Source organism: Cryptotermes secundus, unplaced genomic scaffold (genome assembly GCF_002891405.2).
Source record: "Cryptotermes secundus unplaced genomic scaffold, Csec_1.0 scaffold108, whole genome shotgun sequence".
In the NCBI taxonomy this organism is placed as follows: Eukaryota; Metazoa; Arthropoda; class Insecta; order Blattodea; family Kalotermitidae; genus Cryptotermes; species Cryptotermes secundus.
The window spans coordinates 1,085,867-1,109,795 of NW_019719358.1; the positions used below are offsets into that span (position 1 = coordinate 1,085,867).

Sequence of the window (23,929 nt, forward strand, 5' to 3'; positions counted from 1 at the left end):
TTTATAGAAAGGCGTGCTGCACGTGAGACTATGAAACCTTTTGATACTTAGCAATTTTATGCACTCCCCTATTACTTTCTCTGTAATTCATCTAAATCATACCGCTCCTAACCCATCCTGAACCGAGCAGGAATAACATGCTGGAGACTGATAAGTAAGGATGTATTCATGGCCCCTTTGAAGGTACTAACTCGGCGTTCGCCTGGATGAATTTGCTTGTCCGGCCGTCCCCTCCTACGCTGTTACACAATTACTGACTAAGCACTAGTAACTTTCCTCCACTCACCTAGAGCTTTGTGAGGACCAGTCAGGACCCAATCCAGCGAGCTGGCCAGCACTCCATGCTGAAGGAACACTGCAGGCTTTCCACTTGTTTCAAACACGTAGTCCCTCCCGTCACCTCGGGGCTTGGCCTTCATATCCTCTGGCGGCTTGGATCCCATGCCTAGTTCATTAGAGTTGAAAGGGCTGTTCTGTGAAGGGCTGTGATGTCGGTGGAGTTTACTACTGTAGGGGATGCGATGGAGGGTAAGCTGGTAACCATCTTCTGTTACGACTGCGTGGCTCTCCACAGGGTAACCGTGCTGATTTATCAGCTCGGGCTGGCAAAATGAAAACCGCCGTCACTAACATCATCTAACTTGAAGTTAAATTGGAATTGCCATTGTCACTATGCTTTTACTGACAGTATGTTAGTCATGCGCGTTGACACTCAGAAAGTTGCACCCATTACTTGTTTTCCAGTTAAACAGCTGACACAGTTGTTGGCGCAGTTTCCGTGCACACAATTAAGTGCTATGTGTGGTGTGTAATCAAATTACTTTGCAGATCATTGTCGTTTGGTCCATGGATGCCAACAGAGTCAGAAGCAAAATAAATCGAAAGTGATTAATAGAATAAAGTCATTTAATTTTTAATTCTTGAAGAGTTCTGTCTTCTGGGATATAACGCCGTTAGTTCTTTGAAAGCGAAACAAAGGTTCGGAGGAGCATGTCGCCTCCATCCTCAGGGTCGAAGAATAAAAAGAGCAAGAAGCCAGCTTGAAAGCAGGTGGAAAGCAGAGCATTTGATTCTTACATGCACTGACGCTGTGACTATGAAACTACACAACTTACTAGAAAAAGTTTGAGATTTTACGGTGAAGATTAAGAATACTATCTTCTGGGATGTGACGTCATATAATCTGGTAGAGCATTACTGTCGTTTCGGAGGAACGTGCAGCGTCCATCTTCAGGAGTAAAAATTGAGGCAGTACGTTTCTCTGAAATGTTGGTAACGTTCTACCAGGCGACACGATGTCACATTCCTAAAGACTAATCTGAACTATCCTACAGTCTTTGCTGCTTTGTTTTAATTTATGACGCTATATCAACTGAAGAGACTCTTTAGCTTCCAGTGAAATATATTAGAAAAATAAATAGTGGTTGTTCTGAGGAGAAGGTACAATGGCAGACTTGAAGAGGAAAGGCATAGGAGTATAAATAGGTCTCTTAAGAATGAAAAGCAGGCGGTGTGTAGGCAGCGCTGTAGCTCAGGTGGTTAGGTTAGTCTTCGGTTTCCCACCGCGGCGACTCGGGTTCGAGCCCCGGTCGTGTCATGTGGGATTTGTGGTGGACAAAGTGTATTGGGGCAGGTTTTCTTCGAGTACTTCAGTTTCCCCTGCCAATTCGCATTCCAAGATGCTCCTCAATCATCATCGTCTATCATCTGGGACTGGTATAATAGGTCAAACAGTGGCCGCAGTACCAGGTGAACACAGTCTCACCTCATGATGATGATGATGATAATAGTAATAATAAATAAAGGCGGTGTGTATCTGACGATCCATTGTTACTCGTTTGATCTACGTGGTGACAGCAGAGACATGTAAGCGACTGTCTCAGAACTCCTCATTTTAAACTGAATGAGGAAAGTTCGTAGTAAATTAGTTTATTAAAACATTGCATGACCTTTTCTTCTTCCGCCATTCTGTTCACCCACTACCACCCTCACATCGTAACTCCTGCTATTGACACAACCTCTTTGTAACGAACAATCAATCTCCATATGATGGCTATACAACGTCGGGCTATTCATTGTCTCTTCTAAAGAACTAACGTAATGAAATGAGATTTTTTCCTAGTTCATTTAGACACACGTATACCGCAAGCGAACTATAGCGACCGGCGCTTGTCGGCGGAGTTAGTGCCAACTTTAGCGGATAGAGGGTGTCGCGTGGTCAGCGCAACGAATCCCCATGGCCGTTAATCTCGGTTTTCTAGACCGGAGCCGTTATTTCCTTGAAATAGCTCCTCAGTTATCCTCACGAGGCTGAGTGGACCCCGTTCTAGACCCACTACTTCTCAGAAAATCTGGTAGCGCCGGGAATCGAACTCGGGACCTCTGGATCGAGAAGTGTCGAGAGGAAATGCAGCGTGTCTCGCCATGTGGATACTTAGCGATGTTTCTGTGTATGGACGTGTACGTATTTGCCGAGATAATGACTGTCAGATATTGACGTGAACATCGCAAAAGCACTAAGCGCTCCTATGTCTACTGTTGTAGTGAGAATAAAATATTTTTTCCTTTCAATTTGATCAATATATTCAGTTATCTTTGTGCTCAAATATCAAATCTTCTTGACTTTATTTTGCACTAACCTTAAGCTCTTGTCAGAGGACATGCCCCAGCTAAACTCGTCCTGCAAATGCCTTCCCAGTGCACAGTGTGTGCTAATCTCCCTTCTGAAAGTTCGAGAGGCACTTGAAGTGATTCCATTTTCTATTCTGCAACTTTTTCCATGGTCTGTTTACGGTTTGGAAAGGTATGGCAGGAATACGAACCTGTACACATATTGACTTAGTCGGACGAACAACGGCGAAGCTGTCAGAAAGCACTGTATAAAAATGATGGATTGCTTTTAGTCGTTTAAGTTCCATTGTTTTCAGCTTTTTCATTCGTGATAGAAATATTAGTATTCTGGCGTCTGTTGTTGCAGTAATGTTATCAGGCTTCCTTCATTCTAAATATTTTTATTTCATTGTTTTGAATCTTGCTCTAAAATGGCACAGATATTTAGGTACCTCCCGGAATTGTATAAAATATCACCGTTCCCCTTTTGTACGATCGGCTAGACGATTTATTTGCACTTGATTTTTGTACATAATAGTTTTAATTTTCGGGAAAGTTCATGGAGATAGGCCTAGGCCCACTGGGGCTATAGTGCTAAGGGAAAAAAGTTTTAATTACGTATGCTCCTTCCCTAAATATAGGAGAGCAAAGGAGACAATTTTAGGCATGTTCACATCTACGCGGAGCGCCTTTTAAAATCGATACTTCAAGTCTTCTGTCTAACCGTCTGTACGCATGAAACAACTCGGAAAAATGTAGACAGAATTTGATCCAGTTTGATGTTAGATAACATTACGAGAAGGTTCGCGCCGTTTCATTTTAGGTCGGATAAATTTGACAGAAACTACACACGTAACGATAAATAATTTTGTATAGCTCCTTGCAATAAATATTTGAAATATAGGAAGATTGTCTCCATGAATGAAGTTTTCATGCTGACCTTGACAGCGATAAACATTCAACACAACACTCATTCGAGACAATTTTCAACACTCTGTTCGTTTTCAATAGTTTCCTCGTGTGATCTTATCAGGATAGCTCATTCTACATGAAAGTAAACGCTTCAGTTGTTGGAAGATCGCCATTAAAATGCAAGAAAAAAAAAAGTATTATTAAGTTCAGAGTGCGTTTAATTCAGATCAGTGCAATTCTCTCAATGCGCTGCTCTACTACAACACGTCTCTGAAGCGCACATTAAAGAATTTATAGGCCCACATATTTGTTTTTCGCGCGCAATTCTATGCGCACGCGCGTTCCTTACCTTCTCGTTTTTCTATATTCATCATCTTCCCGCGCTATTCCATGCGCATGCGTGTTCCTTTACAGCTCCGTCTTTCTAACTAAGCTAATTCCATAGATCTGAGCCCTTCTTGAGAATTCACCACTCATGCAGCCGCACAGGAATTTCCCAACATTTTATATAACCCGAAGGTTCATTACCGTGTTCATTAGATTCCTCCACTGGTCCCTATCCTAGCTAGATTAATCCAGTCCATACTATCCCACCCTGTCTCTCGAAGATCAATTTTAATATTATCCAACCACCTACGTCTTGGTCTTCCTAATGGACTCTTTCTTTCTGGCTACCACACCAACATCCCATATGCGTTCCACTTCTCCCATTCGTGCTACGTTCCTTGCCCAGCTCATCCTTCTTGAGTAAGATAATTTATCCGCATTATCCGTCAAAGTCTGAGGCTTTTTGTGACACACCATACAGGCTTATTTTTTAAGGTGAGGAGCTTGACGCCCCACGCCCAACCCCAAAGCTGGAGGGCCACCCCCTGTCGGATGTCCGTGACTGCTTATTCAATATATTCGCAGCTACCCTCCATATCTGNGAGCTAGTTCAATCCAGTCCATACTATCCCACCCTGTCTCTCGAAGATCCATTTTAATATTATCCAATCACCTACGTCTTGGTCTTCCTAATGGACTCTTTCTTTCTGGCTACCACACCAACATCCCATATGCGTTCCACTTCTCCCATTCGTGCTACGTTCCTTGCCCAGCTCATCCTTCTTGAGTAAGATAATTTATCCGCATTATCCGTCAAAGTCTGAGGCTTTTTGTGACACACCATACAGGCTTATTTTTTAAGGTGAGGAGCTTGACGCCCCACGCCCAACCCCAAAGCTGGAGGGCCACCCCCTGTCGGATGTCCGTGACTGCTTATTCAATATATTCGCAGCTACCCTCCATATCTGGAGGTCGTATCCTCCTCCGCAACCTGAGGACGCGCCATGCCATGGTAACAAGGGGCCCACATAACATGGCTCCGTCTTTCTACATTCTTCATCTTCCCTCGTTCTTGTTTGCGCCATCTTGTCGTTTCTTGCTCCGTATTCTGTATTCTTCATCTTCCCTCGCTGTTCTCTGCCCCCTCTTGTTCGTTTCTTGCTCCGTTTGTTCCATATTCTTCATCTTCCCTCGCTATTCTCCACGCCATCATCTTCTTTTCTTGCTCCATTTTTCTGAATCTTCATCTTCCCGCGCTGTTCTCTCATGCATGTTCCTGTCATCTAGCTAATGGATCCATCATTTCAAAACCAATTCTGAGCCTAATCTGTGACAGACGAAGATGATGGACTTTCTTTTTTCCACAATGCTTGACCATTACTCTCATATTTCACTCTTTTCATTTTCCCCGCAAAGAAACTGAGGTCGCCTGTACCGCAGAGGACAGACAATTCACATATCCGCAAACGTATTGCTCTGTACTCTGTCCAGGGAGCGCGTCGTACCCTGAGTAGAAACCTAAGGCAAGAAAAGTACAATATGTTCAATAGGATCTCTCTGGTATGGCGGTTTTAGTTCCTGTTGTTTGTAGAATAGAGAATCTGCTACCTTTCTCTTCACTGTCTGAAAATGATGAGTACGATATGAGCATCTAGTTTCCATAAATCTCTCTCTCTCTTTCCTGTTGCTGCCACTTGGAGCATAAGACATTCGTGAAACGCTTTATTTCACTTCAGTATCTTAATCCTAAGACAGTCGGTAGGACTCCTTGGATGGGGGATCAGCCCGTCACAAGGCCGCTACCTGCACAGGACAACACAAACAGAATAAACGCAGACGGACATCCATGTCTTGAGTGAGATTCGACCCAGCGAAGACAGTTCGTGCCTTAGATCGCGCGGCTGCTGTGAATGGCAGGTTCCATACATGCAAGGAATTTATTGGCTAACTTGTTGCTGTTAGGTTCACAGGAAGGTCTGTACTCCATTGAGGTTACTTGATTACGCCACAAGGTGATCTATGTTTCTTCTGTAGTGTTTAGTCCATATATCACCAGGTCCTTCTTATATTCTCTTTCCTGTTGCTCCCACTTTGGAGATTGGAGCATCCGTGAAACTCTTTGTTTCACTTCAGTTTCTTAGTCTAAGAGAGTCTATAGGACTCCATGGAAAGGGGATCAGCCCGTCGCAAGGCCCCTACCCACATAAACACAGAATAAACCCAGACATACATGCCTTGAAGGGGATTCGAGTCCACGATCCCAGCGTTCGAGCGGGCGATGACAGTTCTTGCCTTAGATCGCGTGGCCACTGTGATCGCCCCTCTCTGTTACTTAAATTTGGCAATATGAGAAAGTGGGTGGTGTAATTTGCTTTCAGCAAACATATTCCAAACAGCCAGAATATCGTTATAGGATTGATAATTTCAGTCTCTTAAAACCAATCATTGATTCTCGTGCGTGATGTCCTAAAAGTATTACAGCCAGGAAATTTAAGACGGAGGAACTTGAAAGATTCCTTACTGTTCCTTAGAACAATAAATTATTGCAACGTGTAGCTAGGTAGTTCTGTGTTGTAGTAAGTAGGGCCCTCGCTGAAGAGCTTCACTCTATCCATAAAATTTTTCAAATGGGACCTTTGCAGAAATGTACGTCTTAATGCCCAGTTCTTGCGAGCACACACATTCCAGCTGTCCTGCCACGTGCTGTATATTTGTAACATAGAGCAATATACATAGGTAAGTCAATAATTAAGTTACAAATGGATATAGAACTTAAACAGATAAGAGTACTGACTTGAAATATGCTTTTATTTCTCAACATAATCTCCCTGTACATTGAGGCACTTGTCCCATCGTTTCACAGGCCCATGATAACCAGCAGCATAAAATTCTTTGGGCTGCTGTCAGAACCAGGCGTGTTTCTAGGGAACATACTGCCTCCGTTCTCATAATCGATGCCATGATTTCTCAGGCCGTGGATCATTGTATGAGTTCCGCTTTTGGAACTATGCTGCTCGAATGTTTGAGGGTTTTCAGTGGTTTCGACAAACCTTGGAGTTGCCATCTTCAGGGTCGATAATTTAGGGAACAGCTCTTAACAGCTCTTATGTAGCTCTCGCATTAGGCCATGTATCGCATGCGAAGCAGTGATTGGATGAACAAGGGAGCGGGAGGAATGAAAGAAAATATTGAGGCAACCACGTGGTTAATGAAAAGGAGGCGATGAAAAATATTCTGACAACAAAATGATTTTGAGAATATTCGGAAAAGTTTCGCCTCTTCTCAAGATCTCATGGCTGCCAGAACACTTTTCTTCGCCTCTTTCTTTCCTTTTACTAAACACAAGTCCCTGTTGGTTAGGATCCTTCTCTTACGGTCATCCGATCACAGCTTCATCTCTAGGCACGGCCTAATGTGAGAGCTATACAAGACACATGAGAAACTTCTTCCAAAGTCATTAACCCTGAAGATGATAAGTGAAAAGTTTGCCGAAACGTTGGAAAATCCTCAGCTTCCGACGTGGTCTAGTCCCGAAAGCCCAAGTCATACATTGACACCTATTATATTTATTATTATTGCTAGTGGAGTGGGATTAAGTCCCTTGTACTGCGGCCACTTCTGGCCTATTGTACCAGCCCCAGATGATAGGTCAGGGTGATTGTGGAGCAACTGGTGGAATGAAGATTGGCATGGGAAACCGAAGTACTCTGAGAAAACCTGCCCTAGCGCTACTTTGTCCACCACAAATCCCACTTGACCAGACCCGGGATTGAATCCGGGCCGCCGCGGTGGGAAGTCAGCGACTATGGCGCGGCCTAACATTGACACCTAAGGACTAGAATATGAGGATCAAACAGAAGGGAGAAAACAAATGAACCCTGAAACCACGGACTTTACGAGAGGAAAGGAACGGACGGACTGTAGAGATCGAACCAGATGTTTTCAGATTGCTTCTTCCGAATTTGCAAGTGTTTTGGTTTCTTTAACTGCGTTATCAGTGGCGCAGGCAGGTCACAGTGGCCGTGCGGTCGAAGGCATGAACCGTCTTCGCCCGCTCGAACACTGGCATCTTGAGTTTGAAACCCACTCGAGGCACGGTTGTCTGTCTGCGTTTATTCTGAGTTCATGTTGTTCTTTGTTTAGGTAGCGACCTTGTGACGAGCTGATCCCCGTTCAAGGAGTCCTACCGACTGTGTATAGATTAAAAAAACGAAAAAGCGGCCAAGGTATGACAAGAGCTGTAGCGTCGTGTAGCAGAATGATGAATCGGATTTTGAAGGAGACTGTACAGCGAATGGATGACGGGCTGGGTTGCCGAGATATCTGCAGAGGCAAGGTTGACAGGATGGTCGTCATGGTGTGGTGCTTAATTAATTAAGGCCCAGCCATAAAATTACCAATACATTGCAGGATTTGGAAGGAAGTGGTCGTGGGCTATTTTGAAGTCGTATCCTGGAATTCGTATTGAGTGTCTGGGGGTATCAGTGTTAGCCGCTATCTCGGCGGGGCTTCCAACTGGACACATTCCGAATTCAAGCAACTAGCCTGAACTCCCGAGCCTGTTTTCTCGGTTACCCCTTGAAGCCTAATATTAATCAAATTAATATTTAAAAATTCAGGTCCTACCGCACAGAAAACCCAATACACTTCCATTACAAAGAACAGTCAATTGATATTAGTTGTGAGAACAGCCATTTTTAGGCTGATAGTCATACAAAATTCAGAAACACACTGGCTGGGCAAAATCCTCAGTTTTAAATGTTAATGCAGATGACACACACAGTAACCACTGCGCTTGAAATGGAGCCAGTAAATAGATTACTTATTTATTTTAATTATGTACGCGGTAGCGTAGTTGGTTGAGGCACTATGCTACAAGCTGGAAGGTCGCGGGTTCAAGTCCCGATGAGGTCATTGTATTTTTTTCAATAGACCTAATCCTTCCCGCCGCACTATGACCCTGGGGTCGACTCAGCCTCTAACAGAAATGAGTACCAGGAATCTTCCTGAGGGTAAAGGGCGGCCGGCGAGTAAGGCTGACAACCTTACCGTCATCTTTGAGCCGATTGTCTAGATAATGTGTGACCCTCAACGTCTCACAACCCTATGGGTCTTCACGGCCTGTTACAGGGATATCTTTACTTTACGTTTTATGTAATTCATTAATGCCGTTGTAGGCCTATTGATATACTTTTTATTACAGACAAAACAATCAAATCAGTCTGCAGCTTATTCGAACTAATTACCTCCGTGGAACAGATTGCTTCTCCAGAAGCTGACAGTTGCTCAGGTGGTCAAGACGTCTATCTCCGTCATACAGCTCAAATCTTGAATACCGTGAACACAACAATCCGCCCTTCTGTGTTATCTTCCATAATCTTGTATCATACATTCGGTGTGTTTCCATTGTTATTTGTGGTTTTAATTAGTCCTGACTTGAAGAGTACTAGCTTCTGGGATATAACGCCGTGCAATCCGTTGAAAATCTACCGACGTTTCGGAGAAACATATCTCCTTCATCTTTAAAGGTGATGGATGCAGTATGTTCCTGAAAAACGTCGGTTGACTTTCAACAGACTACACGGCGTTATATCCTAGACAATAGTACTGAAGATGGAGGCAATATGTTCCTCTGAAACGTCGGTTGACTTTAAACGGACTGCACGGCATTATACCCCAGAGTATAGTACTGTTCATAACCACCGCTGTAAGGACCTCAGATCCTGCGTGGTGCTAGCTTGTTCGTATGAGTCCATGTAAGAGTAGTGACGCTAGAAAGACTGCAGCGCATATTAAAGGGATGAAGAACAAACTAGATTGCATACTTGTAATGCAGGACACGCAGTTTATTAGCCAAGCAGTTGTAGGTCTATACATAATTGTAATTTAATGGCTCTAAGACAGAAGAGACATTAAATCCATGCAGAATATTGATGGATATGAGCTTTTGGAAAAGATGCCCTTGGAAGACTAAGAAGGCGATGGAAAGTTAAACTGAAGGTGGATCTTATAGGAACAGATTTAGAGGATCTCACGTGGATGGGATCTAGTTCAGGAACTGGTCCATTGGCGCTTTATGATTAGCAGTGTTGAACCTTCGAGTTCTGCAGCTGTAATATAATGTACTTAAATAAGTGTATACATCAATACTGTTGTAATTGTAATGAATTTATGTTGTAAGAAACAAATGAAAATGAAATATACTTCTTTTCTATTACATTGGCTGCTTTAGGTTAGGGTTGATTAAGGCCCGTGACAAGTCTGAATTGTATTCGAGAGGTACAGTCTTTTAATCTCGACAAACACACAGTTTCTTCTGTTGTTTTTAGCCTGCTTTCCTTCTTTTGAAGGACACGCGGTAGCATAGTTCGTTGAGGCACTATACTACAAGGCTGAAGGTCACGGGTTCGAGTCCCCATGAAGTGGATTTTTTTACAATTTACCTAATCTTAGCCGCACAATAGCCCTGGGGTCGACTCAGCTTCTAACAGAAATGAGTACCAGGACTCTTGCTGGGAGTAAAGGGCGGCCAACGCGTGAGGCTGACAACCTCACCGCCATCTCTCAGCAGACTGTCTAGGAAATGTGGGAGCCTCGACGTCTCACAACCCTATGAGCCTTCACGGCCTGTTACAGGGAAAGGTTTACCTTTTACCTTTTTTTCCTTATTTTGAAAAAATGCAGTAATTTCTGGGAAGAACTGACTGCCTACTTTCCTTTGATACCTTACGGACGTCATAGAAAACGAAACAATTAAGGGGATACATAGAAACACATAGCAAAATGATCTCCCAAACCTCCTTGATGCGACACGGACAGCACAGAAAACGAAAAAGAAATTAGAGAGGGGCACACAGACAGAAAACAAAATAAGAAAATGGGGCTAGAAAAGGAGGTTTATTACTTCGCCTTGCTGCTCTGTGTGTCCGCCACTAATTCCTCGGAGCCTGGAATTAGCGAGTACAATAACGTACTTCTGTTGTTTTGTACTACTGTACTCTGTAATTCCAGGGGAAGACATATTCAGCCATTCATCATACTGCTTATCAAATGAATGTCTCTTCAAATAGACCATTATCATATCCTTCCATATTCTTACACACGAGCAACTCATGATCGTAAAGGTAAAAGGTAAAGCTGTCCCTATGCTTAACTAATTAAGCACTACGCCACGAAGACGTATGGGGGAGCGGGTGTATAGGTCCACATTTTCTTTATCTCGACACTAGTTGGAGGTAAGTGGTCAGCTTCACGCCCCGGCCGCTTAACCCCCGGGAAAGGGCCACCGGTACCCATTAGATAGGAGTTTGGGTAGATCCCAGAGCCGATGTGGGCAACGTGGAGAAGAGAAAAATCTTGATCCTACCAGGACTCGAACTCCGACCCATCTGTCGTCGAGCCCATAGCTAGTCGCCATACTGACTGCGCTATCACTGCTCAACTCATGATCATAACCCCACCGTATTCGTCACTGTATAAGTATGTAGTTGAATCAACCTCATTTAATAAAAATTTAACCGACTTAACCGTCGTGTAATTTTAATCGACGCTAAGTGAATTGTGTAGTTGATATGACATTGTTAGGTAACGTATGAACCGCGTATACAAGAGAAGGCGTCAGTTCACGGTGGCAGCGTGCCGCAGCGAGGTCACGGGAACAGTTTCAAGGTTGCCGGAGTAGCTACGCCGAATCAATAGAGCGTGCTGTTGTGAGCGTCCTGTATTTTTAAAAGAAAGATGTTTTAGTTTAAATTAACCTGGGCGGTTACATAATTTTGCTGCGACGCGGGACGCATTTAAATTTATGAAGGCTCTTTACTTTATGAATTATATTACAGGAAACTACCTGACAAGCTCTTTATTAAAACACTGTTGACTGTAGTCACATCTGTGTCACAGAAATTTATAAAAGGAGTCTAGTGGACTTTGTCATAAATGCCCCTTTAGTAAAAAAGGACATCTAAATTATACACAGTGCATTTTAAACTGATAAACTAGGATGAATTAAAATATTAATAGCGAGCGGTTGAAAAAAATTTCCGTACCTACCACTGGTTATTTGGTTCACAATATATTTCTGCACTTATGAATTCTTTTGTGCATATGGTAGCACCCCTTGCGTTGTCAAATGCGCCCAGAAAGACCTATCACAAGAAAAATGGACATTTCTGTTCCGCAAGCGCTGTTCTAATCCGAGTGATCGACGTGGAATAGTTGCAGAGGTGAAAGAACGGTACTTAGGTCGAAACAGAGGGCCGGGCCATAGCTCATGCGGTTAGTCGCTGGCTTCCCACCGCGGCGGCCCGTGTTCGATCCCGGGGTCTGGTCAAGTGGGATTTGTGGTGGACAAAGTGGCGCTGGGGCAGGTTTTCTCCGAGTACTTCGGTTTCCGCAGCCAATCTTCATTTCACCAATTGCTCCACAAACACCCTCACCTATCATCTGGGGCTGGTACAAGAGGCCAGAAGTGGCCGCAGTACAAGGGACTTAGTCCCACCCCACTAGTAATAACAAAATAGGTCGAAACAGACCGAGAAAATCACGGTGGACTGGAATGCAGATCGTCGTACATCGTACGTGTAAATATATTTTGGATTTTACTTTTGAAATTTAAGTTACGAAATTAATAGTTATGTGACTTTACAGTCGATATGACGAACTAAACAGTTCCATGCTTTTGCAAGTGTTTCTATAAAGCATGAAGTAGTTTCTTAGCTTTCTCTAGTCGACTTTCATTATACGTAATATACGCAGAAGAATGGAAACCTGTTTTAGCGATTATAGCTAACCAACCAATTTCTTTTTAAGTTATTCAGTTACGCTTTCAGTATCAAGACTAAATAGCGTCGGACGGTAGGGTGAATGATTAAGTGGGGAGAATTTTGGAGGAAACGGTCGTACATTTGCCTGGAGGGACGGAGGAACGCTATACAAAACATCAATCAGGAAAGACGGTGACGCGGCCGAGTTTCGAACCGATGACATCTCGACTACAAATCTGGACCGTTACCATCTTCATTAATCTGCTCTGCGTCAAACGCTTAATTTAATATTTGACACATGATGCTTTGGACAAGACGGTAGTGTGAAATAAAGTTCAATATGGAAAGTGTAGAGTGTGGTAGAGTAATGATTTCAAGTATTTTGATTATTATGCATTTTTAAATTTCTAAATTAGGATTTTGCTTAGAGAAAAGTTACGAAATTGAGTGTGATAATTCATTCGGAAACAGAAGTGCGTACACAGGCACTGAGCCAAACATTTAGTATTATCATTAGTGTCACGTTTGTTCCCAAGTGCCGTTTACTTCCGCAAACTTTCGCAGTGCATCGCCAGATGTGGCAGGCAGTGCCTTTGCTTGTCACAGCTGAAGAGTTACTTACCGTTGTGTGGAACGGCTGATACGACAGCTGAAGGCTCAAGATCTGCTGATGCCTCGTCGCCAGCCACATGACCCAATACATCCGGATCCAGTTAGTGGCCATGATCGAAGAGTTCGCTGCCACCGTGCACACGTTCCCTGTCTTCACGATTATACAACTAAGAAATAACCGCAAGAAAACTGGTTCCAGATATGCATAGTCACTTGACTCAATTCCAACTTCCTTTCACGAAATTTCTCTCGCTTAAACACTTCCCTTCTGAGGCTGTGTTAGTGAATAGCACACCTAAATCACGGGAAAAATAAATCACACGTTTTAGAACTATGAGACGAATGGCTGTTCATTGAAGTTCGGATGTTAATATTTGTAAGTACCAAAATCAAGTCCAGTGTCAAGTCTGTCACTTGTTTCTTGAGACGTTAACCAAAGAGTGATTGAACTTCTACGTACAGTGTCACAAGAGGGAAAAAGATGGAGAGATCTTGCTGAGGAGTGGAGGAAGAAGGAAGGCAGTAGGTATTCTTGGCATGTGTGTGTGGGCTGTAGGCAAACCGGTCCAGCAATGATGACACTACTGTGAACAGTCATGGACCTACTTCCCTCGTGCCTGGAAACGAGGAATGAAATGAAATATGATTAAGATAGACACGCAATGTTGGAAATTAGGTCTGTGACATGGTTGAGAGTGTCTCTGTGTTATAATGTAGGGCTGTTGTGCTCTTGTGAACCAGTGGATGTGGCCGCGTTTCAGAATTACACAAGAGGCGAGTAGGGAAAGTAAGTTTCCGGCAAGGTAAAAGGTAAAGTTGTCCCTGTGCGTAACTAATTAAACACTACGCCTTTAAGACGTATGGGGGAGTGGATGTATAGATCAACAAATAAGTTTTCGGTATCGGGCTTAACACCAGTTTTCTGGGAAACTATCAAATTCGATAGGAACAGATGTGAGGAAATTATAGAAATTGTTAGGGATTGTCAAGTTGTAAAGAGAGATATAACGGCAATTGCTTTCACACTGGTTTCTTTCTCGGCTTGTATTTCTACTCTGAAGATTGAGACGAAATATTCCTCCGAAACGTCGGTTGACTTTCAACGGACTACACGGCGTTATATCCCAGAAGATAGCGGTCTTCATAACCACCGGTGTGAGAAACTCAAATCCTATCAAACTCTAGTTTAGACATTGGTTTTAGTGGAGGTTTCTGCCACTGCTTCACTCTTTTCACCTTGAATATTTGAACACTGCAGTGTGTTTCATATGCACGGAGCTCTGGTTACAGACGCATAGGCGTAACACAGCGACAATTCCATTCCTGTTTCGCCCTTCTGGTGCAGCGGTTAGTGCACAATGGAAGCGGCCTCCGTAGTCTAGAGGTAACGTTCCCACCTCATGACTCGTGGTACGCGGGTTCAAATACCCGGCGGAGGTCGTCGAATTTTTAAGGGCGGAAAAAATCAGGGAACAATTCCTCCGGGAGGGACTTTAAGCTGTGTGTCCCGTGTCGTAACTTTACGGCACGTAAAAGAACCTCATATCCCCAAAGGGGATCACTGAGCCAAATTCCAGGACGTTTCCCGCCCAACGATAGTCTCTAAGGCCTCTGATAGATGGGGGAAGCATTATAGATACCGCTAAGCAAGTGGCCGAACTCGCTTGCTCGGCGGGACTGATGGTACGCACCATTTATCGGTAGGGTATAGAGACTGGTTGAATATCATAGAGGGAAGCACACTAGATCAAACTGGTCGCGGTGCATGGGGAAACCCACCCTCTCTAAATAACTAACTAACTAGTGCACAAGGTTATTGCTGAAAGGATTTCGGGTTCTAAAACAGTCAAAACACAATTATATTGAAACAACTTGTATATTGGTGTATTGTCACTGCAGGAGGGGAGTACAACGAACGCTGCGAAACGTCGTGGAACGAGGAAGAATGCAATTCGGATTAGTGAAATTACGTACCCCTGTTACTGTGACTAATTATAATGTAGTCAGGTAAAACTATGTAAGATTTGAGGCTTTCACGGCGGTGACTATGAAGAAAGCAGTCTTCTGGGATTTGGTACCGTGTATATGTGGTGTTAACCGACGTTTCGGAGGAACGTATCGCCTCCATCTTCAGGGTAGAAGAAAAAATATAAGAAATCCGCAATCGAAGAGACCGTGAGAACCGGTTCTCACGGTCTCTTCGCCGGGGAACGTTACCCCTAGACTACGGAGGCCGCTTAGCAGTGCCTAAGTAACGCAGTGTTTGAGGCAGTTGCAATACAACAGCGCCAGTTAGGTAAACATGTATTCCCGTAGCAACGAGAGAGTCGTTGGCATGACAGCAGCGAAACCGAACCTTTCGACAAAGTGGCCTCAATCCCGTCCGAGCGTAGAATATAAGCGAAGAACAACCCGAGGACCAAGTCAGTCCAGCTTTGACGAGAGCAGAAGTCAGTTCAGATGCGACAAGGAAGAAAGGAAGATCCAAGTCTCTTCACCGAGATTAGCGGCGCGAGCGCAGAACGCTGAAGAGGAAACGTCTGAAGGCGGTATAAGTGCAAGTGTAAACAAATAATTGTTCAATAAACATTCGTCTAATCAGAAACCCATTGTTTCTTGTCGCATTACCTAGGAAACACGTGACAATATCTTGTCAGATTTTAGTGCATAGGAATCATATCGTGTCATGTCATGTAGGCCTACTGGTTACTGTCCGTGTGTGATGGACTAGCCAGATGCTCATCTAACTGATATCAGAATTCATATAGTTTCTGGCATCATGGAAAATAGGAGAATGGATCTAGCTGGCAGTCAAGAAAAATAAATATTTTACGGATATATTTGTTCTGTTCTCTGAAACATATAGACATGTGATTTTGATGCCGAAGGGGGGGAGGTAGGCTGTTATGAATTGTGAATTACCGTGGCCGGTAAGCAGACGATAGTGCCCTGTGTTAAGCTGCTGACAGACATGTGAAGGAGCTATGTAACATGAAGAAAACGTATAAAAAATACCCAATCCATCCGTTAAGTTCAAATGACCTCTTGAGAACCAGGTAACGCGTTTATTGATTCGTGCCAATTTTTTTTAAAGATATCAATCCCATTACGGCCCTAAGTAATAAGTACACAGCTATACCTTCCGTACTGCCGTCTGAGTGTTCAGCACTTAAGTGGTATCAGCCAGTTTCTCAACACCAAACTGAAAGCGGTTGCAGCAGCAGGACTGCGACCAACGTAATGTGTCGATTTGTTTAAGTTAACGGCCCTTTTCCCCCCTCTAAAAGGCTGATACTTACTCTCTTTAATATTTTCATTCTCCAACTTTATGGGGCACTTGTGGAAGAACGTGCTAGTGGTTTGAATTTATTTACAGTCCGAATTAGAGACTTGGCAGCCAATTGAATTCTCCGCCACATAGTCTGTAATCGGGTCACGTATAACAACATCCGAAAACACTCATTGCAAATGTAAAACTATTTTCTGTATGAATCTGGGACAGTTTTCTTCAGACAGCGGAGAAACATCGACTTCCATTTACGGTCTCCCTGTTTTGGGAATAAATTGGATTCTTTTTCTACGTCGCTACTAAACCAAAGTGTGCTATGATGTGTAAAATCTTTATTTCTTTTCGTAATAACTGAGCTTACGTTATTACAGGACTATTTTCTGTGAAATGTCATTGTTATATGAAGTTTGTGTGTGGAAATATTATGTCCCTCTGTACTTTTATATCCACATTGTTTATAACGTTACAAAAGGCTACTTCCTTTGAGTCAGCTCTCTTATATTACTACTTCTACTACTACTACTGCTGTTGCTGCTGCTACCACCACCACTACCACCACTTCCTTCTCCGCCAACTTTAACCCTTCTCCACTCCCTTTATATTTTCTAATTCTCCGGCTTACCGGTTTGTAAACAATGTCACTTCTTGTTGCTATTGTTGATGAACGATATTCATAAATGATGTTTGGAATAAGCTGGCCCTGCACTAAACTTTTACCATATTGGTTCAGCAATGAAATTCTGTGAATCAAGCATTTCATGGACTTGGTTTTAAATTCGCAGGTATTTGCAGTTGAAAATGTGCAGTGGAACTGAAAATGATACGCAACTCCGGATGTATTTCTGGCAGGCAGTAGGCACGATTGTATCCAGCGCGCAAGCTCCTTGCATCTGATAGATTCTCTTAATCATTTTACCAAGCTGTGATCATAAACCGTGTAATGGAAAGTCTGGTGAAATATTTTCATGTGTGTTTCAAGGCAGTGAAGTTTATTCCTCAGTAACGTTGGTCCAGGTCAAATCACATTTCGAACCGCATGTAGAATGTCAAATTACAATACAGAAAATAACAATACAGCTTTCTGTGCTGTTCCTATATGGGCGTGAAGCTGCATTTCTTCCATGAATGGAGAACAGATTTTCCGGTTGTGAGAACAGGCTTCTAAGGAGAAAGTTTGGACTTACGGGAGGGAGGAATCAAATTTCTTAATGGGGAGCTTTGTAATTTGTAATGCAGGAAATATTTGGGTGATCAAATCACGCATGGGGTAGGCGAGAAATGCATATAAAATTTCTGTTAGGAAACCTAAAAGGTAAATAACATTTGGAAGTCGCAGGCTAGGTATTATTGTAGGTGTAGTAGGTGTAGGTGTAGGTGTATGTGTAGGCGTGAGAACGTGCAGTGGCTTCACTGGCTCGAGGTACAGCGCGCAGTGGCGGTCTTCTGTGAACACAGAAGTGAAATTGGGGTACCATGAAAAGAGGGGAACTTTTTTTATCAAAAAGAGCGACTGTCATCTTCTGAAGGACACTGGTCCGTACAGTTAGATGGTTAGTATGTACGAACAAAGCAATTTTACACAATTATCAATGCTTGTTCTTTTTTACAATGACTCTTCCAGCGCATTCAGGACCGAGACCTCTTTTTCAGTCCATAAGCATTTTTCACAGCGGGTAGGCCTCCTTGGCGAAGATCAGCCCGTCGCAAGGCCGCTACCTAAACACAGAATAAACGCATGCACACACCAAACATCTACGCTTTGAGTAGGATTCGAACCCACAATCCCAGCGTCCTAGCGAGCGAAGACAGTACATGCCTTAGACCGCTGGGCCACTGCGATCGTCTTCCCCTGTCTGCAATGCCGTGTAATGACCCCAGTAGTGAATAGAATAATAAATAATCTTTCGTTCTCGTGGTTTTCTTTAATATTTCAAGAAGGGTGTCAGAAGAGTACCTTAAAGTAGACCAAAACTGCCACTTTCCAAATATTTCTCTACTTGTCATTCATTGCCATATTATCATTCGATCCTGACTATCGTCTGAAGTTGAAGGAGTAAAGTTAGACAGTCCAAAAATAAATAATTCTCCTTACGTGAAACACAGGCACTCATAGACCTCATAGACCTAGTGAACAGGTTTCGGAAGAAAAAAAGAGGATGCTGAATAACAAAGTTGCCTACCAAGGCTGCCAACTGACAGACATTTGTAAACGAGTAGTATGAGTCGAGATGTTAATTTGTTAACAGAGGCTCGCCCCGTCAGCCAACTGCTCTATTAGCCCCGAGGAAGTTCTGTCGCACTGTTGGATGGAACAGAGACTATAGACGATCTCTCTCATAAAAATGCAACCTGCTACAAAATAAATTACATTATCAGTAATTTAATTAAAACAGGAAATGGTGGTTCGGGATGCGTGATCAATCCAGTGATTGAGACTAGCTCTTTCTAACGGGCCCAACTGAGTAGGTTTATCCTTCCCTACCAACCTGAAGACGGAGACAGATCCAGTCTCCGAAACGTCGTGGTCTTTTGCATTCTACATACCAGACGATGGATGAAGTCCAAAATAAGCTAAAAGAAGTACATTCCCTCAGTTGTACCAGTTTGGTTTTCATTGCATTTTAAGTCTTTTTCCTCCTCCTCCTCTTCTTCTTCTTCTGTTCCTCCCACTTGGCGCGTAGAGCTTTCGTGAAATGCTTCGTTTCACTTCAGTTTCTTAATCTTAGATAGTCGGTAGGACTCCTTGGACGGGGGATCAGCCCGTCGCAAGGCCGCCACCTAAAACAAACACAAACAGACATACATACCTTGAATGAAATTCGAACCCATGATCCCAGTGTTCGAGCGAGCGAAGACATTTCATGCCTTAGACCACGCGGCCATTGTCATGAGCTGTTTGAATAGTGATAGGCTAATGCAGTGACCTTCAGTTTTTGTATCCAGTTGTGTGTGCTAGTAACTTAGTTGTAGTGGTTAAGTGTTTTCACAACAAATTCTGTAAAATCGCTTGTGTATGCCGTTATCCACTACAGTTAATACTATGACACATTTAACTTGTTAGCCTCATTGATAAAATAATCCTAGAAAGGACAACGATCGGTGATCTGATGTCTGCGAACCGACTGTGTTAAACTGGATAAATTTCCTTACGAACGACGATTCAATATGGCGATAGTTGTGAGAAGGAGTTGCAGGTTTACGAATGGATTGGAAGATCGAAAGGAGATCGGAAGAGTGATCTTAATGACGCGTGCTCAGATGGGCCGTCGGCTTAGATATGGACTGAGTTTAAGGAACAGATCTGTGAGGATATTCGGGTCAACAAAAACAAAAATTGAACTGTGTCTGAAATGGAAGGGAGCTGTGGGAGATTAGATTATTGTGATGGAATCAAGAAAACCGTAGATACATGGTTGTAGTACATTAGGATCCGTGGCGATTGGGACGGGGAGCCCCTTTCCCGGTTCGTCCTTAATCCGGGCACTTGTAACGTTCCCTCAGTTTGAATTCAGAACTTGGCATGCAAGTTCATTTCGCTTCTCGCAGCGTGGTAACACTTCTCCCGAAGAGCGTGTGCGCTTCCACATAGTGGACTGATGTGGATTTCATGCTCCAGAAGTCATGAAGAAAACTAAACTCAAATGATTATATCAGATTTTAAATAAATTGCAGGTATTCACAATATTTCCTTCTTAGAAATATAGGCATGAGTACAATTCATCACGAATGACTTCGCAATGTAGATAAATATGATATACCTAATTATTGTATCACGATTTTATCTCAAATTGTAATTGAATTGCCTTCATTTTGTTAATTGCCTTCTTTGCTATGTGGAGCTCTTGGGAACGGTGAAAACGTTAACTTCGGATCCCTGCAGCGTTTGCACGTTTCTTCCATTTGCTGCAATAAGTGTGCTAAGATAAGTTTTTTCTGTTGCCTCATGCCGTACCGGTATGCATGGGCCAGCAGGTTAGTGCGGTCATGCAATAAGCTGGCCTTGCAGCGTACAATCCAGTTACAAATGGTACATGAACTACAGAGTATATTTACTGATATATCTTACGTTCCTTCATGCAACCCGTGTGAAGGCGGGGTCGAATACCTCCACCGTGACCCTTCGAGTCATAGGAGGCGACGAAAAGGGAAGTCTCAAATCTGAGACAGTAAAATATGGTCGCGAATCCCAAGGGACTCGGACCCGAGAAAGACTGCTCTAGCAAGGACCAGCAGCATATGTAAAAGACAGACTCGTCCTCTCGTCAGAGACGGCGCCCCACAAAAACAAGACCGTAACTGCCAAACCGTAATAAATATCTGGTCATATGGGGCTCCACACCAAGACTTCCTGATTAACTGACCGTCAGTCGCAATGTGACTTTGACTTTGATTTTGACTTGACTTCCTTCATGCAGATGTTCGCGTTCTGAAAGATATCTTATGAATAATCACATTAGCTCTTGGCAGTAATGCAAAATGCACTTGCATACTATCCTCAGTTCTCAGCTGTTTAGGTCATTCGCTTCCTTCACGTATCTCAGTGAATAATAAGATTCTAAGGTATACGTTCTGTACTGAATAGGCGAGTTCTGTAGCAGGAATTATAAATGACTTAAAACGAAGTGAAATTCGGTTTGAGCATTGTATCACTGGCGATCCGTTCACCTTTAACTACGAGGAATTTTACGATGACAAACTTTCGTATGGCATTCGTTACAGCCCTGAAATCTACACAATTTAAAAATTGATAAATTCTGAAACTACATTGCACAGCTGTAAAATAGCTGAAATCTTCACTAATGGAAAATATGTAGACCTACAGAAATGTGCCACTAATTTCTGTTAACAGTTTATCATTGTTTCAAGCCTCAGGATGGAGTCTCAAGCATTCGACGTGAATGAGGTTTTTTTAACTCCTTTTCCAGATCTTCATGTTTTTATTTCACTGCTACATGCTGGACACCCTGGACGCATCGTTTTCAACACACTTGTTAGCACTGTGTGTACCTGTTGCCCCTGGCTATGATCGCAAATGAATGCTATAGCCAAATAACGCAGAAAGTAAACATCACACACGAAACATGTGTGCCACTGACCCCGCAGAGCCCACAAAGCCATGGAAGCTTGATGGCTCACAACTGACAGGGACCTGTGATTGATGTGTGTATCGATCTAGTTATGCACGTTATGGGTTCAAGGGACGCTCATAATTGTATGTAATATTTTAAGGATTCCGAAGGATCTCCTGATTCAGTTACGGCCATCAATATTATGGAATTGCTGGACAGTATGCTGTTGGAAACCACTGTTTACTTGAAGCTACTGTCAGTCCCAGTATTTGGCAGGTACTGTACGTACGCGTTTATATTGTATATAGGGCCTATGTATGTATATGAGGCCCATTTGTGTACGTATTGTATGCATGTACGAGGGAGAGTCAGTAAATAGGTCACAAATGGAAGTAAAACAGTTGTAATGGATGTAATAGGTTTTCTATTTAGCAGCAGATGTTACGAAACTGCGATGAACCTTATGCCCGTCGCAATGTGACGCACCACACACAGATTTGGACTACGCTCGCTAAAATTGACATGTATAATTATAACGTCATACAAACAAAAACAAACTCCGTGGTTTTAGTCCGAAAGCGAACTATACCGACCGAGGGACCGCCGCTTGTCGGCGAAGTTAGTGCCAACTTTTGCGGATAGAGGTGTTGCGTGGTCAGCGCAACGAATCGCCACGGCCGTTAACTTCGGTTTTCTAGACCGGAGCCGCTATTTCCTTGAAATAACTCCTCAGTTATCCTCACGAGGCTGATTGGACCCCGTTTCAGACCCACTATTTCTTAGAAAATATGGTAGCGTCGGGAATAGAACCCGGACCTCTGGATCTGTAGCGAGGAACTTTGACCACTATACCATAGAGGAGGTCAATTATACGTCATAGTTATGCAAAATGCAGAATGTTCCAGGGGCCCATTTCCAGTAACAACAATAGTATTATAATATTAGCTAATTCAAGTGGTTTGCGGAAATAACCGTGTTCTGTTATCGCTCGAGCTAGCTGAATTGAAGACAAGACAATGAAGCGTTCTTGGCTATCATAAAATGACTGCAGCAAATAGCAAGTAACCTCCGAATTCAGGATTGTCATGTTACAGATACCGCCCTGCTACCTCACGAGTGTGAGACACTGCAGAGCTCTCTAGCAAGCTCCACATGAACTGAACACAATTCAAGGTGGGAATATCAGAAGACTGTCGGTTTACTGACAATTTAAAACACACGTTATTTGATAATAAAGTACTGAGGAGAATATTGGCGTCTAAGAAAGGGAAATGGCACTAGGCCGAAGAAAATTGCACAGATAGGTGTCACATTATAATGTCTGAGTGTTTACAATAAAGTTCGCAAACTCGCCACCGTGTGCTTGACGTGGCAGCAGTGGACGAAAACCTCGGTATGGTTTGATGACTTAGGCATATCAAAGTTCCACAGCTGTGTTGTTGTTGATCTATAGCAGTCTCTTTCTGAGTGGCGTTTATTATTGGATGTGTGCGTTTCCGTGTCTTGCATCACGACAATGCACCTGCTCACACGGCAGTGTCTATGAGGGAGGTTTTAGCTAGTAAACAAATAACTGTGCTGGAACACCCTCCCTAATCACCGGATCTAACTTTTTTCTGTTCCCGAAGATAACGGAAATATTGAAAGGGGGGCATTTTGATGACATCAAGAGCAATACGGCGGCAGCTCTGAAGGTCATTCCACAAAACCATTTCCAAAATTGTTTTGAAGGGTAGACAAGGCACTGGCATCGGTGCATAGCTTCAAAAGTGGAGTGCTTTGAAGGCGACCACAGTGATATTCAGCAGTGAGGTATGTAGCACTTTTACCTCGATGAGTTCGCGAACTTTAGTGTCAGACCACATATAGAACTTGCGTGGGAGATGAAAATGTGCGTGCATAATTATAATGAACAAATCTGAAGGGAAGAGTCAAGTTAGGAATCACAGGCACAGAATGGGGAAAGTGCCAGTCGTGGCCTGTTTCAAGATACTACCAGCGTTCGCTTTCGGGCTAAGGAAGGAACATCAGTGAGATCAATCGGTAGCCCAAGCCACTAGTATTATTACTAGGCCTGCATAATCCTGTTCAGAAGTTTTTGTGTTATCTGCGTATGTAAATACTGCGTAGCTATGTCCAGAAATTGAATGCAATGTGTATCTTACGGGCGTGAATGGAAGGATGTTGGACGTTGGAAGTGCCTGAAATCTGTTGAAATGTTGGTGGATGTTGAAGGTATTGTCAGTTAAAGAAGCAATGAAAGCTTTGTGAGTTCCAGAGAGGTCAAGAAAGGGCAATAAAACGCTAGTGTGGCCTGGAACGTAAAAGCTTAAATGAGATTTCTGACT

General features: G+C 43.2%; 1 protein-coding gene across 1 annotated transcript in view; it reads right to left on the reverse strand.

The window, feature by feature from the left end:
• The window catches only part of LOC111864460 (lipase 3), an 88,090-nt gene that overhangs the window by 41,191 nt on the left and 22,970 nt on the right, over nt 1–23,929 (reverse strand). Inside the window, exon 3 of the mRNA XM_033751513.1 lies at nt 287–616. Coding sequence (XP_033607404.1) covers nt 287–616 — 330 coding nt within the window. The remainder of the gene's footprint in view (nt 1–286; nt 617–23,929) is intronic.